Source organism: Erpetoichthys calabaricus, chromosome 11 (genome assembly GCF_900747795.2).
Source record: "Erpetoichthys calabaricus chromosome 11, fErpCal1.3, whole genome shotgun sequence".
In the NCBI taxonomy this organism is placed as follows: Eukaryota; Metazoa; Chordata; class Cladistia; order Polypteriformes; family Polypteridae; genus Erpetoichthys; species Erpetoichthys calabaricus.
This window is the reverse complement of record NC_041404.2, coordinates 72,569,859-72,591,825: the sequence shown is the minus strand read 5'-3', so window position 1 is coordinate 72,591,825 and position 21,967 is coordinate 72,569,859. Positions and strand designations below refer to the sequence as shown.

The 21,967-nt window shown below is 37.0% G+C and overlaps 2 protein-coding genes across 2 annotated transcripts in view; one reads left to right on the top strand and one right to left on the bottom strand.

Moving 5' to 3' along the window:
• smc1a (structural maintenance of chromosomes 1A) overlaps nt 1-6,232 on the bottom strand; it is a 37,759-nt gene extending 31,527 nt beyond the window's left edge. The window contains exon 1 of the mRNA XM_051933324.1: nt 5,933-6,232. Within this exon, the coding sequence (XP_051789284.1) occupies nt 5,933-6,041 (109 nt within the window). The 5' untranslated portion in view covers nt 6,042-6,232. The remainder of the gene's footprint in view (nt 1-5,932) is intronic.
• Nucleotides 6,233-6,825: 593 nt separating this feature from the next.
• On the top strand, nt 6,826-17,932 carry ribc1 (RIB43A domain with coiled-coils 1). Its single transcript, XM_028812557.2, has 8 exons — nt 6,826-6,922; nt 9,384-9,591; nt 10,738-10,967; nt 14,268-14,382; nt 14,634-14,752; nt 15,064-15,294; nt 15,946-16,112; nt 17,736-17,932. The coding sequence occupies exons 2-8, from the start codon at nt 9,393-9,395 to the stop codon at nt 17,815-17,817; spliced, it is 1,143 nt and encodes a 380-aa protein (XP_028668390.1). The 5' UTR covers nt 6,826-6,922; nt 9,384-9,392; the 3' UTR covers nt 17,818-17,932.
• Nucleotides 17,933-21,967: the final 4,035 nt, after the last annotated feature.

The window sequence follows — 21,967 nt, the reverse complement described above, 5'->3', positions numbered from 1 at the left end:
CTCATGTATAAACGGTGCGTACGCATAAAAATGTTGTGTAAGCCCGTTTCCACGCTCAAATCACGATGTATAAAACCTAAACTTGGCATAAAGTCACGCACATTTTCACGCTAGCTCAATACCTGGCGTACGCAAGTTCTCCGCTCAGTTTTGCAAACTGGCAGCACCCAGAGTCAAAGCAGTGCTACTGTTCCAGTGTGGTTTCCTTTTCTTTTTTAGATCCACATCCCTGACGCGGCTTTATAAATACACTGAAATTAAACGCATATTGTTTATTAGTTTAATGCATCTGATTGTAATTAACCTGTAACAATATAATGGTCCACAGAATGGCCAAACTATTCCAAATACCATAGCTGCTTTAGCGTTGTTACTCTCACTGCATCTTCTTCTTCTTCCAGCTGCTCCCGTTAAGGGTTGCCACAGCAGATCATCTTTTTCCATATTATTCTCACTGCACCAATCGGAGTATTTATATCACTGTATCCGAGTGGGGAAATCACAGCTCTACAGCAGCTGATCAGAAAGAGCATTATCGGTATACAGCATCTAACACACGCTGCCTCAGCCATGCTGTCTATTGAACTGCTCTCATACGGCAAACGCTTCAGAGCCTTTACTCATGATTCAGAAACAGTTTCATCCCAAGAACTATAAACGCACTCAATCAGTCCATCAAGTGCACCTTGTAGAACGCTTTGTACTTATAAGTACAATTACATCACTGTAAACTTGCGATATAGTTATAATATTGCACAACCTAAGCCACTTTATAAAGCACGTATTTACATATGATTTTTAAGATGAAATGCAGCAAAATATGTTTATTATATTATACAGATAAAACTAATAATAATAATTAATAATTAAACATGTGAGGACACGGTGCCGCAGAACTAGCGAGGAGCTGGTGCTCCGTTCAAGGATTGTTCCTGCCTCGTGCTGTATTCTTGCTGGGGCTGGCGCGACACTGGAAGGATATAGATGGATAGAATAATTAAACATGTACTACGAAGATATTTCAATGTTCCTGAAAAGTTTTGAAGAATCAGCGTTATAAGTTTACAGATGGCTTAATGTCCATTAAAAAGCTGATTGTGTGGCGACTGGGTATTTGGAGTAATAAAAGGAAGGACAGGAATTGGGGGTTAGTACATTTGAAAGAGACAGTACTGCTGCAATAAATTATTTCATCGAAGGTTGCGAATGGCGCAACAAGCATCTTGCGTGAGGCAGGAACAATCACTGTGCCACCATATTTCCATGTTTAATAACATGCTTTAACTCATATCATCATGAAAATGATATCATGTATACATCTCAGTATTTTAATTATTCAGAGAGCTGTAATATCACGAATGTGATGGATTCTGTGTCCTGTCGGAGGAAGAGAAAGCCTGTTTAAGAAGCACGTAGTGATTCATACACATAGAGCACATAGAAGATCAAATACAAAACAAAGCATTCAACATGCTACTTTAGTTACGATGGGATTTGAGAAACTAGTAAATTAAATGATTTTAAGATGAAGTTTATGATGTTCTACTTTAATGACAAAATAAACTACGTGATTAATGTGGAAACTTAGAGATTAAAGTTGACATTTTGTGCTTTTTTCCCCCCACTGTGTGCCTATTTTTTTTTTCTCTGTACCCTAATAAGCTTTCATATGACACTCAAACGTTGGACTATGACTCGCCTTTTCATGGCGACTTTAATATCCGACTTCTTTTTTTATTTCAGACACTGTGCGACTATGTGAACTTCAGCTTTCGAGTTTCTCCGACACTCTATGTCACTCGATCAGGTTCCTTTTGTTGTTTATACCATTGTTTAAACCAACAAATAGTACGTTTTTCCTTGCCTCCACTTGGTATTCGCTGAAATTCTTCTATTTGCCCCGTGCGTTTGTCATTGCCTTTTCACAGAAAGCAAAGTTTAAGAGTTATTTATATTGATTTGCATATTCAAAGAGGCGTAATTCTGGGAGGAGTTTGGGGCATGGCAGCAGGTGCATTACTTATCACGCTGACCGGGATTTATAGAGCGGAAGAACGTGAAAGTTGGCGAACGCACAGATTTATGCATCTGAATTTTTTTGTGCATACAAACATTTCCGTTTTTGTGCTTACGCCATGTTTTAGTGTGAATTCTACGCACAGCTTTATGCATGAGGCCTCAGGACTGGAGTTTGCTACCCCTGATCTAGTGTATCAATCCTTTCTTGCTCTATGACCATGATTCTATACAATGTCTTTACTAATCCTCCCAGTACATACTCACCACAACCAGGCATCATGCTAGACCATTCCTTCTGGACAAATCTGTTTTGTCATGGCAACTAGAAAATACACACAGATCCCCTACTATGTTTGAAACAACATAAAGGATCTTTCTCTGCAGAGCAGCAGTATTGCAAAAGATTACTTCTGTATTCCTTCAAGAACTGGTCATTCACAGAGATCTTTCAGCACTAGAGGCAATACTGTGATTGTTGGCTAACAATTTCTCTTTGATGCTGATGGGTCACATACCCCATCACAGCTCTCAAAAAGAATCTGACATGGATTATAACAGTTACAAAGGATGCCACTTAATTTTAATCGTTCTTGTTAATTTTATGTCCTGTACTATAAATATGCTGTTTGATAGGAGTTGAAGTTAAATGCAGCTTAGCAAGAAAAATACCTATTATCTTTAAAAGGACAAGCTAGAGAAAATGTGCAAACAAAATTTATTAATATTGTATTCCCACAAATAGCCTGAAACAGCCCTGTTACTTCGTGCTCATCTTGCACTGCTCTTTTTTTACAGATAAGGGCCTAAAGAACGCCTGTTTCTACAGACACTTCAAGATGTATAAAAACTAAACTTGCTGTAAAGCCACGCACATTTTCATGGCAGCCTCACCCCGTGTGTACAAACTTTTCTGCCTTTTTTTTTTTTTTTTTTTGCAAGCCAGCGGCACCCAGCGTCAAAGCAGTACTACTGTTTCTGTGTGGTCTCCCTTTTTCAAATTTGCATCAATAATGCAGGATTTATCAAATAAACCGAAAATAACTGCAGAGAATTTACAAATTTAATTCACTTGATTGTAATCATTCTGCAATAATATAATGGTGCACGAAATGGCCAAACTATTCCAACTACCATAGCTGCTTTAGCATTGTTAGAAAACATCACAAATAAAAGAATTAGAAGAGAGCGGGTATTTATAGATGATGATGATGATGATGATGACTGGCTTCTTTTGATTTCCAGGAGCTATCCTCTTGGAGATAAGTGCTAAACTGTCACTGGCTTTACAAAGACAGACTTTGAGGACTTGTGCTCTACCTGGCTCCTTTGCAAGGTCTGTCCACTCTCGGGTTTTTAGCTCAGGAGCTTTTGGAAGTATACTTGCTGATGATCAGGTATTTCACAAACATCACCGAGTAGTGCTATGCCAGCTGTAGGGGATGGTATTATCCGATTGTCACCCAGATACTGTATAAGATTTCTTTTAACTGTGGTTGAACTGGCAAACACAAAAGTGTAATTCGTAGCAACGTCCAATTTTCCAAATGTAATTAGAGTATTTAACTGCATGCACATTGCTATTGCAAAGATGCTGGACAAGTTACATAAGCCAGGGATGAAATAGAATGAGCTGGCATTACATCACCTATAGCAGAAGAGCCTATAAGAACATCAGCTCTGCAGTCACTTTTTCCAACTAGTGTGGCAAAAAGCAAGCAGTCCTTTTAAGGATTGCGAGTCACCTAGGAGTCATGTAAAGAGCACAGAATCTATCTGTTTTGGAACTCTGCCCCGAAGATACACTATAAAGGCGCCTTCAGAGAATGAATTTGCTTATGTAAACAGAAAGCATTTCCACTGTATTAATGTGCTGCTCTATAGTCCACAGAAAGAGTGTTGCATCGTGCAAGAATGTAGCTTACTGCATACATAATGTGGCACACAATCGTGGCTTGCCCGTACCTGAAGAGATGTGATATGATGAACCTGACCAAACAAATGATCAGCCAAATTGGACAGCATTACAACTTTGTTTGAATGTAAATAGCAGAATGTGAAAACAAGTGATCAGATGCAGCATTTATTTTTTAACCAATTCAGACAGCAAAGTGAGCAGGGCGCCTAGTTAAACAAAAAACTACCAATTCATAACTTATAAACCCTCATTCTAAATTTTCTCAATTTATTTCCAGTTTCCATTTTATTTTTTTTAAAGTGATACTGTTCTTTCTATATAGTATCAATCTGTTGTTATATAATTGTGGCTAATCATCATATTATATATCATAAATAAAAGTTTACTTTAATAAACCAAAATTTTTGGTTTTCAAAAAAAAATTGCTGGAGAGGCTAGTTATAGTGCTGAAACACTGGGGAGGGCAGGGTTTAAATGGTTAATTGGCTGTCAGCATGTAGCAAGATTGTAATATTTTGGACATTTTAAACTGTGCTACAAAGTTGTTGGGGAGTCATGTAATTAGTCATCCCCTGAGACAGGTAAATAAATACACGGAAGCTTCTCCATTTGCAGCAATAGGGATGGAGTTGAGTTTTCATGTAAACAACAGCCAGCATGAAGGAAGCCACTGCACAAACTAGTTTGCAAGTCTGACAGGGGCTAAAGAAGCAGTTCAATACATAAGAACTGGTTCTCAGAACAACTGAACCGAGTTCTGGACTTGAACTCAATTGCTAATCTTTGACAAAATTTGAACACTGAAGCCCACAGGCGATTCACATGTTATTGTAATCTGCTGCACATATATGGGCTGCAGAGGAAATAATGTTCTAATCTGAAGTTACTTTTACCAATAAACATGATGACACAAAACAAATCAAGACTTTAATTGATTACTTTTTAAAATAATTATAGTATTTGATTTTTGTAACTAATGGAACTCTTGCATAGATCAGTGAGTAATCTAGATTTAATGCCTTTTCAATGGTGTTGATAAGAAAATGAATAGGAAAATGTAAAAGAGAAAGGCAGTATTACTGTAATCCTGAACTAGACACTTATCTGAGCTCTTTGTATGGGACACTCAGAGTGTGCAAATTTTCACTTCAGCTAACTTAAACCTGAAAATTTTTACAAACGATGATGGGCAACTGGAATACTCCGAGAAAAGGAAAAAATAAAACACTGCAGCGAGAAGAACGTAAAAGTTCAACTCTGACAAAATCCTAGCCAAGATTTGAACCAAGCACTCTGGAGCTGTGGGGTGGCATACTAACCACTGAGCCACCATAATACTTTTAAGATCTCAAATGATAGCCGAAAGCTCACTACCGCACTTACATCTGGGAGTTAGTGTAACGTAACATTATCAAACCTGATTAATCTAATTCTGAGGTTTTGTGATCCGAGTATACTTACCGCCTAACATCCTATAAAATGATCGTAATGTAACAGCAACGAGAAATTCATCTATTCAAGATTCAGAAAGCAAGACGCTACAAGAATGCAAAACCTACATTATTTAGGGGCTCATTTCACTTACTAATGTATGCTTGACAGGCCTTTTTCCAAACAGTGCTAGTATTTACCAGTACCTCTGCGTTCACGATGTTGTATACAGATCGATAAACTGAACCTTTCAAGTTGACAGACACGGTAAGCGTTTGTAAAAACTCAGGCAAATCTTGTGTAAAGTCATCTTACACAGTTCGAACAATACGTATGTATCACTGCTGCACGTTGTGAAGCAAAAACACAATAAAGGCGAAATAGTAATAAAATTAATTCGCGTTCAAACAGTCACATCTTGAAACATGAAAGAAACGATACCAGAGGCCTCTGGGCCTCCCCGATCCCTTCCTCTATTAGTTACTTGGGCGACATAACTGCTAATAAGCTACCAGTTATGCGAATATCCTTGCTGGCTCCCCTATCAACAGCTTCGGCGACTCTTACCTGAGCCATTAGGGCCAATGATGGCGGTAAACTTGTGGAAGGGGCCGATTATCTGCTTCCCCTTATACGACTTAAAGTTCTCGATCTCGATGAGTTTGAGGTAACCCATCTTGGTGCCTGTGGATCCGGTGCAGGTTACAGGCCCGCGTCCACTATGATAAAGAAATGCAATGTCTCACAAAAGCATAAATATTATTTTCTCTTTTCACTTCTTGCATACACTGTAAAATAAAAAAAGGCCGACGCTGCTCTCGGAGAGCGCGCGCAGCCAGACATCAACAAACACCCGCCCTCTTCCTGACCTCGCGAGATGTACTTTTTTTTTTTTTAGCCATCTTTCAACTGTCCATGGAAATGACTAGTTAGTGTTAACGACTGTACGGCTGCTTAATGCTCTACATTACTTTTCTCGTTTTTTTAAAAAAAGCAGTGCTCGTATCAATTTAAACCTGACTATAACAAGGAACACTGTAATCATTAAAAAATGTACAAATACATTTCAGAATTTTGAACGATGTAATAGCGGTTAGCCATCATTGGTTTGGGCACACGATCATTCCTGTAAAGGAGGGTTACAAAAGGTGAAACAAAAATACAAAAACACAGATCTGTTGATTTTAGGTGCCTTTTTATTTTTAAAACTGTATTAAAATTAAATTTAATAGTGAAATTTACAAATTTATCATTTAGAATATTGATCTTGTGTTAAAACCTTCATTTAAAAGATAAATACCTAAATACTGTACCTAGACATACGTACTATTTTTTTTTTTTACTGTTGTATTACTGACTCGAGAATATTAATGAACATTTAAAAAAGTAGGACGTGATATCTGATATATCCTCCCCTGTGGTGGTACAGTCCAGTCTCCATAGCAACACCGTAGCGTCACCAAGTCACAAAGATCCTTGCGGACTGATCAGGGTCTCCAAATCTCGAATACCACAAAGACTGTAAAACGGAGACTGTTAGCTTAGTCAATATTAAAGGTAAGTTACTTAGTTATCTGAAATTAAATGTAAACTAACCATAAATGTATTTTACGTTCATATATATTTCCTTTACACAATAGTTAAATCGCGGCATGTTTATGGATCAAAAAGAATGGATCATGATTTAGTTTTGCTGGTTTACATCAAATGAATCCTGTTAGGATACGTTTTGCTGAACATAAATTATAGCTGAACTGAACCAGACAGCAAAATACATCATTTCAAATAAAAAAAATTAACAATACAACGTCGGGGTTGAATTTAATTTATACGTTTTTAAAATGTAAAATTATATAGAAAAATTAGAAAATATTAAGCTTTCGGTTTACGTTATGTGTAGTGTAATTTGTAACAACATTTCTATAACAGCTTCGCATTAGTAATCATTCCCTCAATCCAATGGGAACCGGATATTTAGTGTTAAATTAACATATGAACCCTATCTGCATTAGTCGTTTGATATTCAGAACTTAAAGAGTAGAAGTAGTTTTTCTGAATTGTACACACAATGTGTGATTAAATTTACAGAAAACAACTTAATTTAGCATGGTCGGCTAGCCTGTTAGAACATTACACCACTGCATCAACATTTGTGGTTATATTGAAATAATGTATTAACTTAGGATTCGGTAACGTTAATACTAGCTTTTCATTACATGTAGCTTATATATTAATAAGAGTATATTGTAAAAGGTTTCTGTCAATAGTGGACATTTTTCCCCTAGAGTTACCCAAGCTAGTGTGTAAACCTTTTTGTTTCAAGTGGATATTTGCCATTTAGATTCATGCTCATATATAGAAGTCTGCAATTCAGCTGCATATTTGTAATTGCAAATGTTTTTTTGTTTTTTTTTATCAGATTTCATATATGAATATAGACACTAAATGTTCTTAGCAAACACAAACATACAGATCAGACATTGATCTGCACAGGTGTTTTATCCAGTCACTCCAGTTTGCACCCTCATTTCAAGGATGTGCATGTTACCGGACTGATTGAAAACTCCAAATCGACATGATATGAAATGTCTGTGTGAGAGTGCCATCCAATGAATTTATGTTTGAGGATGCATGGGTAATGTTTGGCTCCCATAATACTGCCTAATTAAGTGAGTTGATTATTGTAATGTCTTGGCTATTTCTTCATGCACATAGCATTCAAAGAAGTAACTCTAATGCTACCTGACACTTGGATGGACACCTGGTTTCCAAACAGGCAGACCCAATTTTTACCATCCTCAGCTAATGATGTCCTTCAGATCTTTATTGTCATTTGGCATCTTAGATTTTCTGCATTAACCCTTGCAACAGGGATCCCTATCATTGTCTATGACATGAGTGGTGACCAAAAGAAAGATCATGGGAATAAGTGGCTTGTAGTAGGTTGCAGGGTTCCACAAGTGATCTAGTGCAAACATTTTGATCAGCTAGTCCCCCCAAATGAAAAACAATTATACCACAATGACCAAAAGTTTCACCAGAGGTTATATAAAAGGAGGAATATTTGTCTGTACACTTGATTTCCATGTATCAATTGTACATTTACCTTTATATTTTTTTAAAAACAACTCTGTTTGATTGATACTAGAATAAACCAACTTTAACAATCACTCTTCCCTCAGCATTCCAACCCACTATTCCACCCATTGCTAATGTTAAAAAAACAAAAGCCTTAGAGTGAAAATGACAAAGGAGAGAAGGAGAGTAAGTAGACTGGTGTAGGCAGACAAAACTTTGGGGCACCAGACAGGTCACCCCCTTTAATAACAACAAAAAACAGCTATGCAGCTGCAAAACTAAAAAAAATAAATATGGCTCTTAATAGCCTTGTCTTTATCATTATAGTAGGCTATGGAGTTAGAGCGCTGTCCTCCTCTCAAGCAGGTCAAACAGTGATGGGAAGGCCCTTTTTATATTGTTGGTTCTGGAAGGGGCTTAGTCTCTCCTTGGAGCTTTGTGGGTGCAGCTAGGCACCTTTCCTTGGCACTGTTTTGATATTAAGGAGAAAGAGAAGAGACTGTTAACGTCAGCACCCCCTCTTGTCCTGGGGTGGAACTGCTTACCTTACTAGAGCCAGGAAGATGGTCACCAGGCACAAATGCATGACACAAGATATGGGTAGATGTGACAAGTCCTTGGTGACATGGAGTAATGCTGTTAGATGACTGAAGAAGTAAAAAAAAAAGTTTCAAAATTGATATTTAATTACTTGAATCTACATCCCTATCATTTATTGCATTTATAGTTTCAAAATTGATATTTAATTACTTGAATCTACATCCCTATCATTTATTGCATTTATTAATAATGCATTACTGACTTCATTGATAAGCTTACATGTTAATAGTTTGTCTGTGACATCTTTGATAATTTCTTTCCTTCCAATCTGCAGAACATTATTTCTGCTGGCTACAAGAAAGCTTTACTGTGTGTTTCTGCTGGTATTTTTATGTTTAAGGTGATCAAAATGTACAAAGTGGACATCCCAATCAATGACAAAGAGTCTGCTGCTTTGGAAAGGCGGAAGAACCTTGAGCTGCAGAGACAGAGCAGGATTTTCAATCCAAGAGTCCGGACAATTGGAGTAGATGTTACAGCACTTGATCAGCAAGTGCAGGAACGCAAGAGACATGAGGAGGAAGAGCAAAACCGAGATACTGCTTTTGGTGAGGTTAACTCCAAAAAATAAATTTTGGTCATTAGCTGGCTGTCTCAATTCACATAACATGCTGATGTTTTAACCAGCAGGTCTGCTGTAAATCTAAAATATTATCCTACTGCCTGGCTGAGAGAGCTGCTCAGCCCTTATAAAATACTAGGGGGCTCCGCCCCCTGCTCGCTTCGCTCGCCAACCCCTGGCGTTGGGGCATGACAAAGAGTGAGATGTAGTTAGTAATATGGATAACCTGACTGGTTTGGTTCATCTAAACTTTGAGGAAAACTATAAGTCTTTCCAGTTTCATTACTGACACTTATCACATATGTCTTTATCTATGCTATTTTCCTTGATGGGTGTAATGGTGGCAGACATTTTCTGACCTCTACCATATCTGTCTTTATTGATCTTACTCTGCATGTTCTCTTTACTATTTACCTTACTAGTTATATTCAACCTTGCCAACCTGTAAGTTACTTTATCAATATGACATGCTCTATGCATATGCTAATGGTCCCCCTCTATAAATTAAGATTACTCAGAACTTTGTACAAGGACAAAATCTTCTTCAGTAATGTTGGGTCTTAGAAGTTGGAAAATTTTTAAAGTTAAATGCCAAAAATTGTTATCCTCACTGAACTACTTTAAATGAGTGTTCACTCATATTTCCTTTATGATTTTTCATATTTCTTAACTCTTTACGTTAATAAACACTTTGGTGGTAACATTCAACATTCAAACCTAAAGTCCTCCTTTGTTCTCTTTATTTTAATTGCCCTTTCCTTTTCTGTAATTTTTGCTCAATGTTTCTAATTTAGTACCTGCTTGATATGGTGCATTCTGCTTTATTTGAGTAATCCACATTATACAGATGAATGAGTGAAATGTCCTTCTATCCTCCATTATGTCAAAGTTAATATACTGACTCTGAAAGGCCATTCCTTTTGCCCAGGATCCACAGCAAAATTATTATCACCAACTACCAATTCTCACAAAGTTAAATTTTGCTGACAGATTAACCTCTTCCACACTTTAGACACATTGCATCTCAATGGCCATATCAGACAGACTTCTTCTAGAGTTCTTTAGAGTTGTTAGTGTTTAAATTAAATGTGCAATGATTCATCTACTACATCTTCTTCAATTAATGTTGCAGATGAACTCCGTATTTTAGAAGCCCAGGCTTTGAAAGAGCATGAAATAAAGGAGGAATTGAAAAGAAAGGAACTGGAGAAAGACATTGTCAAGTTCAGGAATACATTTCAACGGCGAGAAGATGGACGGGACTTTGACCTCAATGACTTTCGAGGTCATCACATGGAGCCTCCAGCTAGAATTTCTGACACAGACCCTCGGTGTGGACCATCAGGTTTGCAGATATTTGAGGTACAGCAGTCATGTGCTAGAGTATCTTTCCATTTTTCAATTTCATGAATATAATTTCATATACCCTCTGAGCATACTATGTTATTGCTTTAATTTTATTTCTTAGCATTTATTACTATTGTAAAAAGGAGTACACCCTCCTGTCTTCTCTTTTACATTCTGAATAATAATAAGGTATGGAGTTTTTATTCCTGAAATAAGATGAATTTCCCATTGGGATTAATAAAGTATCTATCTATCTATCTATCTATCTAAGATAAACAGTGGTGGGGAGGGGGTAAATAAGGTGAATGCAAATTAACAAAAGAAAACAAAAGTCAAAGCATATAATTTTGCTACCCTGTCTCTCTTTATCTGTTTCATTCCTTATATTCAGAATTCTCTTCCTGCTGTTGTTAAGTCTTTTTCTTAATTCATCTCTAAGTACTAAACTTATTTTTATTCTGTCCAGGAATGTCCTTTTTTGTCTCTGTAAGTTGTTAATTCCTTAGTTTAAACTTACAATCACTTTTGGAGTAAAGAACAATCAATTTTTTTAAATAGGGAATGCCAGGTAAGAATTTCACCTAGAACTATTGGCCTCTGCTTTTCTCTTGCAGCTCTTAGCCATGCAAAGTTTGTAAAGGTGTGAGTTTCTCAAGCATCTTCATCTCCTTTGCCTACAGTATTCATACTGTTTCAGGAGGAATGCTTTTCCTGTCATCTTCTCATCTGGACAAATTGCATTTCTCTATTGCCGTTACTCCAGGGACTACTTGTCATTAAGTTGAAAGTTACATAGTGGTTGCCTAAGTTAAGATGCAAATTAATCTTATGGATGAGGTTATCATTAGGGTTACTCAAGGATCTTGGCAGGGACAGCCATCATTTCTAATTTATATTAAGGCCATAGATTTAGATATAGTAACACCAGCATTTGAGAGATATTAAATAATAAACAGTTAAACAATTACTGGATTTACTTACTTAGACTTAGTGTTCCTCTTGCACTGGGAGGTGCATTGTATGCCATTGAGTCCTTTTAGCAGCAGCGACCTTGGTTTCATCCCATGCCAAGTAGACTGCATGAAGGTCTTCGAGAAAGGTGTGGCGCCAAGTTTATCTCAGTCACTCTTGCTTCCATTTCCAATGCACTGGCATCCACAGCATGACCACTTTTGGTAGCCTTTCTGGGGGCATGCAGAGAATGTTGTCCATGAACTGAAACTGGCGTTCAGTGACCATCAGCTGGAAGGAGAGGAGCGGTTTGATGATATACTTTTTCATCTCTGACGTAATCATGGTATTAGATACAAAGGATCCATCTGAAGCACTATTGCTGGAGCACATTCAGGCATTTCACAATGGTTGCAGTCGCCTTCCACGTTTCACTGTCATAGATGGCGGTAGGATCTACAGTCAAATTCAGAAGGCAAATTTTAGTTGGTCCGGCAATGCTGTTGAATTTTTAGATAGACCCCAAGTGATGCAAAACTGCTATCAAATTCCCAATCCGACATAGTGTGATCCAATTCTTTGAGATGCTATTTACTAACGTAAATAGGGTTGATGATGTTGGACTACCCTACACGGTGAATCTTGCTTTTCAATGCACTGATTTGCAGCCCAATTAGGTAAGGTGATATCGTTGGTGAAGTTGAAGTCCACAAGCCTTGGCCTTTCTCCTTGACGCAAGCCAAAACCACCATGACCAAGAGAGCATTGCATGGTGATGTCCATGGCCAGGACCAAGAGGACCAACAACAGCAGATACCCTTGGCTAATGCCTATATCGATCTAGAAGAACTCAGAGATACCTTGTATGGTGCGAACACAGCAGCTTGACTGATGGTAGATATTCCGGAAGATATCGACAAATCGTTGAGGGGATGCAGTACTGGATAACTTAATACATTTTAAAATGAGCCAAACACTTAGAAAATTTTGTTTAATGTAGACAGGTGGAAGTAAAAGTAATATTGATTAAAAACACAGATGATGATGATATCCTACAGAAAGCAAATTATGAAAGGAGTTTAAATTAATGTACCATTCTCATCCTCTATGTAATGTACATTATCAATTTAAAAGGCAAACATAATTTGAATTTATACTGCAAGAAGCTGTTGAATAGATGTTATGCTGAGTTTCTGATAATATGCTAGTGAGACTGCATGTTTAGTAGTGTTGTTCAGTTCTGTTCTTCACTCCACCTAAAATACACAGCAAAAATATACAGAAAAAATCAACTATATTCTTTTACCAAGAGGCAAGCTGCTTTGACAGGTTAAAGAGATTAAATCTTTTTAATCTTAAGCAGAGAAGGCTGAGTGGGAGTCTAACCAAAGTCTTCAAAATTTTCAAAAGCATTAATAAAGTTTATAATAAAGTTAATAAAAGTTTTAACAAAGAGGCAAGGCAGGTGACCTTCATAAATACCTTTGTCTCACAAGTATCATGTGATTAGCTCATAATTAATAATAGGTGTTTTCCTACCGCAGGAACTTTGTTTTCTGGAACCAATGAGTTCCTGTGAAATGTAGGTCCTGGGCCACTTGTGGTCCCTGGCCACTTTCATGTGTTGTGTTCCCACTGCACAATAGGAACAGTAACCTTTATGCAAAGTTCAAGGTGCAAAGTGAGGTATGGCCAGGAGTTCACAGGGGACCCCCACACCTTATTCAAGGAGATCATGACTTCACCAGGGAGATTACTGCTTTGATGCGTTGCATGGCATGGCACGGCACACCAGGGAGGAGACTATGAAGAGTGATATGGTGCAAATGTGGTGCTCCACTGTCACCAATAAGTCTCCATAGTTCAAACTACTAACAGATTTGTAAGATGGCGGCAGTGCTTGCGGTCAACCATACAGCACAACTCATCACCTGAGACCCACCCACAATAGTTCTTGATTGAATGAAAAGTACATACCCTGGAGTAGAAGCTAAAAAAAGTACCAAGTCCACCTACACCAGGGACTACAAATGGCCAGAGTTCTTGCAGTGGAAATGCTACAGAAGTTCCAGATTTTCTAAAAATTCCCTCGTTCCTGAAAAATGTTCCTGCTCTGGGAAAGCACCTAAGGTCAGTCAGTTCAGAAAGAGAAGCAGGGCCAAGGACATGGCTCATGTTAAACACTGACCATAAGCTGAGGTGATGGGTGTGTCCTCGTGGGTAGCTGTGACAGAATTCACATAAAGGCTTAAGCTTCTAAATACCCATATATTTATTAAACCGAGTTCCTCACAATGTTTGTTTGATATTTAATATCAAAATGGTGGTGCCATTACTCTGATCTTATTGCATGAATAATTTCAGGGTGAAGACCTTGGAGAAAAGATTAGGACAAAGGTACAGAAAGAAGAGAATGAACGGATTTTGAGCCTGCAGAAAGAGAACAATGAGTGGAAGAAAGTTGCTCAGAAATATGCAGGTAACAAAAGTCATATACCAAGCGTCCAGAAATTGTCATCTAAACATAAACTGCAGTTTGAAATATGACCCAAAACATCATCTCCAGATAAGCATCAGTAAGCAAGATAAATGTAATTAAATTGAATCTTCTAAGAGCTCTTTTTCATGTTAAGCATTTTTTTCCAAAGTTACTTGGCATACAGCCATAATGACCTCCAAACTGACGTACATTTTTTTAATGTTTTCCTGAGACGCTTCTTTTTCTTCCAGATCACATGTCTGACAGGAAGCTGATTGACCTGGATATACGTGCGTTACACCTGTCTCAGCTTGAAGAGGAGTTCAAAAAAGCTATTAATATGTCGCTGGCTGACTACAATAAAGCATTGGTACTGTTGTGCAGGACACCATTGGTCCCACTTCTCTTCTCAGTGTGGTTTATTTAATATATATGAGTCAAAAAAACAATAAATGTTACATCTGAATTTCCTTGAATTGAATTTCCATATTTGTTCTGCAACTCTAATCAACAAAGACAATATAGTTAAAAGAAGAAGCACCCTTTGGATTGTTACCTACCATTCAGCCTTAAAGAAGGCTTTTTGTTGTGTTTATTCAGATAAATACTGCCCTTGCTAGTTCTTTTCCTTTCTGCTATTCATAGTGTGGTAATTAAGTTTATTATTTTCCTCATTATAAGGCACAAGAGTCTTCTGAGCGGCAAAGGATAGAAAATGAAAAGGAGCAAGAAATTAATCTGATAGATATCTGGGGCCAGCTGACCTCGGATCTACTGACAGAAAATCCAGAAGCTGCCAGACAAAGTCTTTGGGGACATCATCGGATCCTGGTGGACCGCTGGAAGGGCATGAGTCCTGAGGAACGTGAGGAAATTGAGAGGCAGCGAAGGGAACAGGTTGCAGAGAAAAAGGTGAGGAGATGAGACGTACCCAGATTAGGTCAGTGTTTTGGTTTCTACAGTACTGAGACAGCAGCTTATGGCCATATTTATACTATGCAATGAGAAAGGCCATTTCCAAAATACGCTGACAGGCCACTGGAGTCATTGTACTCCTACAGTACCTATAAAATGTATTCACCCCCATGGAAGTTTTTACATTTTATTGTTTTATAACATTGAATTTAATTTACTTTATTGACATTAATCAATAGAAAAAGACTTTTAAATGCCAAAGTGGAAACACATTTCAGGAATGTTGTTTAAATTAATTACAAAGATAATAATAATTCATTACATTTATATAGCGCTTTTCTCAGTACTCAAAGCACTATCCACACAGGGAGGAACCGGACCCACAATCTTCCACAGTCTCCTTAATGCAAAGCAGCAGCACTACCACTGCGCCACCTGTGAGATAGAATAAAAAAATAATTATACAAGTAATTCAGCCCCTTGACATTGTTTCAGAATGTTAATATTCAGATTTGAAATTTACTTTTATTGATGGGAATATTAAATCACTTGGATTTATTACAATAAGCTCCTCTCACATTTACTAGTAGCTGAGTTCAGAAAGTGAAGTTGCTCATTATTTTTCACCCTTGCTTTGCTCTGTTACAGCGCTTGAATTCTGAGGCAAATGAATCTGCTGCAGAATGGGACAGGCAGAGCGTGTTGGTAACAACTATAGGAGAGCAGCTCCAAAAGAAACAGGAAGAGAAAGTGAAAGAGCTGAGGGGAAAATTGGATCGATACAACCAGCAGCTAGCAAGAGAGCAGCAATCCCAGTAGGTTCAAGCTCCTTGCCTAATTTTTCTGGTTAACCATGCCTACTAAGGACTAGATGTCCAAATGGCCAAGTGTGTGTAGAATTTAATTTATAATTGATTTTGAGTGACTACGAATTTGTTTTTCTTAAGGATTAATATGATGCAAAGAAAGTCATTTTCCTCTTTTTCATTATTGCTAAACCTTTTGTTTTTGCATGTTAATTTTGCATGTTAATATTGTATTGAATTGAAACCTTACAATAGAATGGCAAAGTCATTGGCACTACTGCCTTTTGGAAACAGCATTCAAGTTTACTTTTCCATGGCTAATTAATTTTCATGTGGAGTCTGCATGGTCTTCCCTTGTGTATGTTGATTTTTCTCCAGGCACTCTGGTTTTCTCTTGTTTGTTGGGTAAACTTCAAAACATTGTTTGACTGGCACCCTGTTCAAGTGTATCTCCTGTCCTGTGCCTGTTGATGGTGGGATAGCTCTGGGCCCCGCAAAATATTGAACTGGATTTAGTGGGCTTGAGAATACAGTTGTGCCTCGTACTTTGAATTTAATTTGTTTCAGGAGGCCGTTCGAACTCTGAATTGTGTTCTGTGTGTCTTGTGTGTTGTTCCCCAAGAGGCAGGGCCACCTGCCTATCTCTGCAAGGGATTACCCCTCATCCCCATAAAGCCCTATAAAGGCTGAGAAAAACCCACAGTCCCATGTGGTTCATTGGATGGACTCATGGTGGTGATGAGTTATCCTGTGTTTATTGCTCTTTTTTGATTATTGTGAATTACTGTGATTTTAGAACATTTTTATAATAAATATTTTTCTTTATAAAGATTCTACATTTTGACCTTTTTCTTACTTGCCAGAATTTGACAGTGAAAGTTTTGTCAATGTGTTTTCAAACAACATATGATGCTTTTTGCCAAGAGACTTCAGGAACAGGGTTAACAAAGATTTTTTTTTTAATTAAGAGGTTTTTGGGCAACCCTTGAAAAAATAACACATACAGTATATTACTTACTTATATCATAAAACCGATCATTATTAATCTGTAAGAATAATCATTTTTGGGAAACATTCTGATTTTGCATTTGTTTTTGGTTCTAGTCATTTTTGTAATTTATCTCCCTCCCTTACTTGACCTTGGTTAAGTTTTATCTTGTACTGGCCCTTTGTCCTTCTTTCCTTATCTTTCCAAGTCATAGTCATTGATGGCTCTCAGGTCTTGCCTTGATTCAAGCAGCAATTACCAAACAGCTTTATTTAAGACTTATGCGGCCACAGGTAGTTCGCTGTGGCATTAGCCTACACAAACAGCTATCTGCTTTGGTGTCCCTTTGTGATTCTCCAGTGTTTTAACTTTGTGTTTTTTTTTTTGGGTTCTGTTGTAAGGTTTTAATTTGCATTGTGGGTTTTAGGCTTAGAAAATATTTTGTTGCAGTTTTCCTCAATTTATTTCTCTTCCTTGTATTATTTTTTTTTAAAGTTTGGACTTTGAATGTTTATTTTATTTCATATAATTAATGATCAAATTTAAGTCTTAATTGAAAAGTAACTGTTAATTGCATACTTTCTAATACATATTTGAATTCTAGATATGCACATCATCCATTTATTTTTCTTGTTTTTCTGCAGTCAAAGATTTCTTGACAAGGAACTCTACAAGAATGAACCTACAGCCCAGTACTTTGCACAGTTCAACACCACTTCTCGCTGAACCAGGACCCAGCACCTCCATATCTGATCTCCTAGTTCTCTAAACTCAATACCTCAAGTGCACTTCATGTTTCTGAGAACTTGTATAATGCTGTTTATAAAACAAATTTGCTCTACCTCCCAAATGGCTGATTTATAAGAGGGCCTTTTCAGCACGAATCCTGTTTTAGTAGTAGTTAATGGAAAGTTATCTCTTTTTAAAAACATATTAGAGACACTTTATTTCAAGGTACTGTATATATAAGATAAATAAACTAATCAAATGACAAAATTCTAAGAATATTTGCCCAATGCAAATTTTTCAAGTATGATGGACCATTCATTATTTATATCATGCAACCCTATTCTGTAATTAGTATTACATGCTACAAAGTATTTAATAACATTACTGGAGAAATGAAAGAATGTATAGAAACTATAATAAAAAAATCAGTATATTTTTATACTGATAAGCCAGACAGCAGTGTAGGATTAGAAGTGTGCACAACTTCCTAATAATGAAAGCAGTAATATGTAAACAATTGTATTTCTGTATCTCTTGTGGTAGTATTCACTATAAAAAAATATATAAGGACCGAAATTGTTTGTCATTTCTAAAATGTATTGGGTTTTTCTACTACATACCCATACATATTGAGCTCAATGTGACTTAGCATATCTCTATATATGTAAAATCCAATGTCTGTTTGTCTGTCTGTCCGTCTGCTGTTCATGAGAGAACTACTTAACGGATTTAGATAGGGTTTTCCAGGCACAAAGACCACAATGAAACACCGAAACAAAGTTATTGTTTGGATTAAAAGATAAGTAACATAAGCTTGGACTTACCATACTGAAACTTAATTTTGAGTATATACACTAATCAGTCAATAAAATATTCATCACTAAAGGGAAGAAAAACTTTTCAGAGAGCTGTTGCCCTGCTCTGCTTCAGTGTGTTTACTTCACAGGATCAGTTTTGTGACTGTAGTCCAAGTAGTTAATTAGTAGTAAGTTGTGATGGACACTTTAATTGGAGGTGTCAGAGATTTTAGAATTTTAAACTTTTAAACATAGCCAATGTCAAAATACAGTACGATGAAAGTATGATCATCACCTTTAAGGCATTGTACTAAATTCAAAGTTAAAAACAAACCTGAATTGATGCCAGAATTTTCCAAACAAGAAGAGTTACCCAAAATAAAATTCTTATGAATGTTTTTCCTTGAATTGCTGAAAACGTTTTGTACAGTGTTTTACGAGTGAGGCAAAGATGTCATGGATTGCATCACATTATAGCAACCAGACACAAGAAATGGCAGCACCTCTGAAAAAGTAGAAGGATATAACAGTGCTCATACTAACAAACACATGAAATGACAGTTTCCATGAAGAAAGAAATCTAAAAAAATTGAACATCACCAAAAATTCTGATCTGTTAAATGTTCTTGTTAACATTATTGTTGTGATTATATTACCAAACAAATTTTCATACCATCAAAAGCCCTGGTCAAACTAATACAATTTTTAATTACTTAATTTATTAATTAAATAAAGATTTATTTTTTTTAATAGCATCTACAATCACCCCAAATCAAATGTAGGGCTGCCAGTCATCCCGTAGTTCGGCGTATCCTGTATATAAGCCCCAATTTAGGTACCACAACCTTTTCTTCACAAATCGGTATTTGTCCCATATTTTAAACACTTATCTTCTCAACACAGTAAATTACACAGATGTTGTACTACTTGAACACTCTTGCATGCAGTGTTCTGTTAGCTGTACATCAGTGCCCAAAATTTCATCGCCAGTCACATCAATTCTTTTCAAAACAGGCCAGATCTGATTATTGAGATGTGATTACAGTCGTGTCAAGCTGTCCGCTAGCAAGCTTGCAACCCATGAAATATCACTTCAAGTAAATCATATTTACAGATAAAGATGAGGGATGCTGTATTTGTATCACACATTATTTTGAAATTATGCTTATGTAAGTTATAGTGCAGCAGCCGGTGATGTTGATGATAAAAACATGGACTTTTTGGTTAGTATTTTGCATCCTTTTTCTTTTTAGTCGTTTCTGGCTTGACATGCACAATGTTTTGCCTACAGTGAACTAATGAAGCCTGCTGTATATGGTTAGTGGTTGTGCAGGGCCCCCTTCCTTTTAAGTTCTGGAGAGTTTTCGTTTATGCCTTCAGTGTTAACCTGAGTAAATAATATGCCTTCTCCTTTTAATGCTGGCATTTTATCATAAAATTAAATAGTATGAAAACAATGTCATTACACATAAGATTTAATATAGTTCTTTCATTTACTTGGTATAGATGAAAGAGAGAGCCTCATGGGGCTCCCAATTATACTGCTAAGCTTCCACATAGACTTGACTTGTAGGAATGTTGGAACTTGGGGAAACTGACACCCCTTAAAGGTGGTCAGAGGCCTTCTTTGGAGTCGAAAGATAAAAACTAACTTGATCCTTTATGAGAGTTTATTTTGTGTTTAATTCATGATGTGTCAGGAAAGTAATTACAAGGTTAACTGGCTTGTGGTAGCAGCATTGCTTTATGATCCTTCCACTCATTGTCAAATAGGACTAATTACATTTTGCCATTGTTTACCCTGTAACAGATAATGAGAGCTAGGTTTACATTATTGTGAGACAAGTTAGCTTTACTTTAGTAATGTCTTGCCACAGGGTTGACCCTGGCCATCACAGCCTGCCTCTCCCTCAATCTACTTCCACCCAGTATCTCCATATTCCATTTCAGAATTTCATTTTTGTCAGACTCTGGTCACTAATCTTGATGGAGTTAAGACAAGTACTGAAAGAAAACATAAAAGGAGTAAGAAAACTCAAACTAGAAAAACAAGAATTTTTTTGTTTTATAAAAACTGGAGATAGATTGAATCATTTTGGTTGAAATAGTGTCACTGCTCTAATTCTACAGGGCTTGAGGTAAGAAGCTACAGATTTGCTGCATCATCAGACAATCAGTACAAGATGTCACACATGGCGTGACTGTGGTCTAGAGGTACACGCTGACAGATCTCTTTGCTACTTAGTAAGCCAGCACCACCGTTTGGTAACTGATACTGATAGCCAGTAGAAGAGATGGGAAGAAGCTCATATCAAGAGAGCGTCAGTGGCTGCAGGTTTAAAATTAATCCCTGAGGATTACTTATGTAAAAGGAACTCCTTTTTTAATGAGATGTTTAATGTATAATAAATACAAAGATTCATATTGATGAGGTCTGTTATTTTTTGTATCTTGAGTATCACACCTTTCTTTCTTAAGAACGTCTCCTATGAAGCAGTACTGTAAATGTTTAATGAGCAGAGAGCAGGCTGAACTGTTAAATGTGAATTAGTTCCCATTAGTTCACCCTGTCATTCAAAGTACAAGTCCTTTTATGAGATGTGAACCGTGGAAAAAGAACTGAGTAAATGGAACGCTGTAGCTTCGCGGACAATACATACAGTATCTACAGAAAATATATGTCACATAGTTACAGATCCAAAAACAGCAAAACAATATGTATAATTAAAGAAAAGGTATTAGTTCTGGGCTTATTGGGGTTTCTTTCTGGTTGGCAGCACTAGAAGCCCAGCAAGGCTGTTTTTCCCATCATTATAAGATTTTACACACAGCAGTGACAGAATGTGACAGAAGGTGAGCTGTTGCATGCTGAAGGACCTGTTATTTTGCACAGTTTAGGGGTCCTGCCAGTTTGCAGGTGTAATTAACAACTCACAGATGACCACGAGCGGCATTTCTGCACATTCCCACCGGAGGGATGTTGTTCAAAATAGGTAGTAAGCTTCCCTTAATAATTTGACTTATTATTAAGATGTATAAAATAACTCAATATGTTCTTCTTCAGTTTTTTTCTAATTTTCCATCATATGATCAATATAATTTATGATGTGGATTTTTTTTTTTTTTGCACTATATCAAAACATCTTTGCACTGGGTCTTGCAAACCCATTTCTGACTGATGGGGTCTTATTCTATTGGCCCTGCAGTGTTTTTGGTTTACCCTTGGAAATGTGTGTGCATGTGCAACCTGAACTTTGCAGTTCAATGAGGTGGCCTGAATGCTAGAGCATCTTATTACATGCATTAAAATGAGGACCATATTTTTTTTTAATTGTATGTTTGGCCTTTGG